Below are 2,689 nucleotides of genomic sequence, written 5' to 3'. Positions count from 1 at the left end.
AAGAAAGCCGTAAAAGGGAAAGATGTGGTTTGATGGCTCCCTTATTGAGCGTAGCCATCTGTTTCCTGGCGATGGCAAGGCTCTTTAGCAACTGATGAGCAGTTTAACCACATGCCCAGCTGCCGAGTTGCTGTCAGAACAGCAAATCCCTCGTGTGAGGGTCCGTGCCTGTCCACCCTCCACCCGAAACAGCCTTGCCCCCAGGCCCGCAGCGGGGTGCGTCTGGGGCGCAGCCGGGGATGATGCCTGCTGCCCGTGCTCTTCCCAGCTGTGTTCTGCCAGCTGTGGCTGTGGGATCCATCCGTGTGTGCCAGCTGGTAACACAGCAGCTCCCCTGGGCTCCTGCCGTGTCAGGGATGGCACCGGTGACCACCCGTCCCTCCCAGCAGCCGCCGCTTCCAGCCGGCTGGGATGATGCTGTACCCGCCAGGGCTCTCGCAGCCCCAGCTGTGCTCAGATTTATTACAGTGATGCTCTCAAGGAGAGTGCAGGGGAGGTGCTACTGCCAGAACTGGGGTTCAGGAGCTCATTTTCATGAAAAGCCCTTCCCAGGAAAGCCCTCGGTCCCCCACACTCACTTGTACTAGTAGCTCTTGATTCACTTAGGAGGGGATTTTGAGAGAGGACATAAAGGAAAGCCCTGCATGTACTTGGTTTTTAAGTGGAACGGCACAGCTTTGGGCTTAAAGAGCAAATTTTTAAGATGAGGAGCTTTCTCCCCATGTAAATCAGGGATCTCCCTGGATGATTTAAGCCTCCAGATGCCTGTTTAGCATCCGCTGGGCACAAGACAGGGATTTCTCCGTTCCGCTGCCAGAGACTGAGTGTTGCCTGTGGTGCTGTCAGGTCCCTGCCATGGCAGTCAGGGTCTGGGGGTTGCTTCCCGATTCTTACCATCTTTTTCTCTTCCCCACCCCTCCAAAGAGGTGGCCCTGCAGCCTGCTCCGGCCCTGACCTGGCGGACCATTGGGGGGGTGCTGGATTTTTACATCTTCCTAGGGCCCGATCCCAACATGGTCATCCAGCAGTACCAGCAGGTGATAGGTGAGTGCCCGCACCCCAACGTGCCCATCTGTGGGCACCTGCCCCACAACCCCATCCCCGTCTCACCCCAGCTTCACCACCATCCCCAGTCCTCCCAGTTGGGGGGTGGTCCCTAGCCATTCCATCCCCAGCCCTCGCAGTACATCAGGGGTCAGCGGTCACCTCCTTTCTTGCTTCTCCCCTTCCCCTCCCATCCATTTGTCATCTCAGGACACCCCATCTGTGCTCCTGCTCTCCTGCTGCAGGTTTCCCAGCCATGCCACCCATCTGGGCGCTCGGCTTCCACCTCTGCCGCTGGGGCTATGGATCCAGCAACGAGACGTGGCAGACCGTGAGAGCCATGAGGAACTACCAGATACCTCAGGTAGCCCCCCAGGTCCTTGGAGGGGGGGGGCGGAGCTGGATTCTGTCACCCATCCCTGAGCCTCTGTCCTGCAGGATGCACAGTGGAATGACATCGATTACATGGATGGGTACCGGGACTTCACCCTCGATCCCCAGAAGTTTGCCTCCCTCCCCTCGCTGGTGGAAGACCTCCACAAACACAGACAGCGCTACGTGATGATCTTGGTACTCCCCTTCCCATCCCTCTGTGCTGGCTTTGCTGCAGAGCCCGGATGCAGGGCAGAGGCATAAGGGATGCTCGTGGTCCCAGCTGATCATCCCCGGCCCCGGGGATTTTTATCCAAGGTCGGTCCCCAGTGCTGGGCAGGCAGCTCTGAAGTGCCGCTGGAAATCGCCCTAATGCAGGGACTGCGGGGACATAGGCCAGGTTCTCGTGCTGTGCTCCTGCCTGCTGCAGGACAAAGATGTCCCTGTCCCCATGGGTGAAAGGGTGGAGGAACTGCGGGTCAGGCTGGTTAACTCGTGGGTGCTTGGCTTGGGTGCCCTCGCATCCCCACGAGTGCTGGGATCTCATGACCTGGCTGTGATCTCCCTTCTTCCCTCTGTGAGGAAGGTGGGGGCAGGTTCTGCTTGCTGGTGGCGGTCGGGACCAGGGGGTCCTGGGGAGAGAAGGGTCCAGTTCCCCCCCGCATTGAACTCCCTGTTGTAGCCCAAGCCTGGCCGTGACCTGACGTTTCTTGCATAAGCGCAAGATTTCTTCTTCTATTTGTCCCCCCCTCCTCAAAACACCCCAGCGGGTCCTGGGGACTTGCAGAAGTGGCATTTTAGAAAACACGACTGGGAGTGCTGAAGCAAGTTTCTGTTCCCCTTGGGGGAAGCAGCCGCCGCTGGGGGGAAGCAGCCGCCGTGTGTGGGCTCAGGCTGACCCCGTCTGGGCCATCGTCATCTCTGAATCAGACCGGCCAGGCAGGGGGATGGGGCCGCGGTCTGCAGGGAAAGGCGCTGACCCTCCGCTCCATCCCCAGGATCCCGGCATCAGCAGCACCAGCCCTCACGGCTCCTACTGGCCTTTCGATGGAAGGCTTGAGACGGGGCTTGTTCCTCAACACCAGCCAAGGGCAGCCACTCATCGGGCAGGTGAGGAGCTGCGGGGGGAATCCCAGGTTGTGCAACAGCAGGGGTGGGATTTCATCCCTCGAACAGAGGGAAAGCCAAGGTTCTGAGGAACCTCTCCAGGATGATTGCCAGAGCCTGACTCAGGCCTCGGCTTCACATTTCACCTCCCGGCATCCCCCCTGGC

The 2,689-nt window shown here is 59.7% G+C and overlaps 1 protein-coding gene across 1 annotated transcript in view; it reads left to right on the top strand.

Annotated features, from left to right (window-relative positions):
* LOC104464835 (lysosomal alpha-glucosidase-like) overlaps positions 1 to 2,689 on the top strand; it is a 9,055-nt gene that overhangs the window by 2,414 nt on the left and 3,952 nt on the right. The window contains 5 exon segments of the mRNA XM_010077675.1: positions 925 to 1,044; positions 1,290 to 1,408; positions 1,483 to 1,614; positions 2,415 to 2,465; positions 2,467 to 2,526. Of these exon segments, the coding sequence (XP_010075977.1) occupies positions 925 to 1,044; positions 1,290 to 1,408; positions 1,483 to 1,614; positions 2,415 to 2,465; positions 2,467 to 2,526 (482 nt within the window).

The sequence above is a fragment of the Pterocles gutturalis genome, unplaced genomic scaffold (genome assembly GCF_000699245.1).
Source record: "Pterocles gutturalis isolate BGI_N339 unplaced genomic scaffold, ASM69924v1 scaffold6558, whole genome shotgun sequence".
Classification (NCBI taxonomy): Eukaryota; Metazoa; Chordata; class Aves; order Pterocliformes; family Pteroclidae; genus Pterocles; species Pterocles gutturalis.
This window is presented reverse-complemented; position numbering and strand designations above follow the sequence as displayed.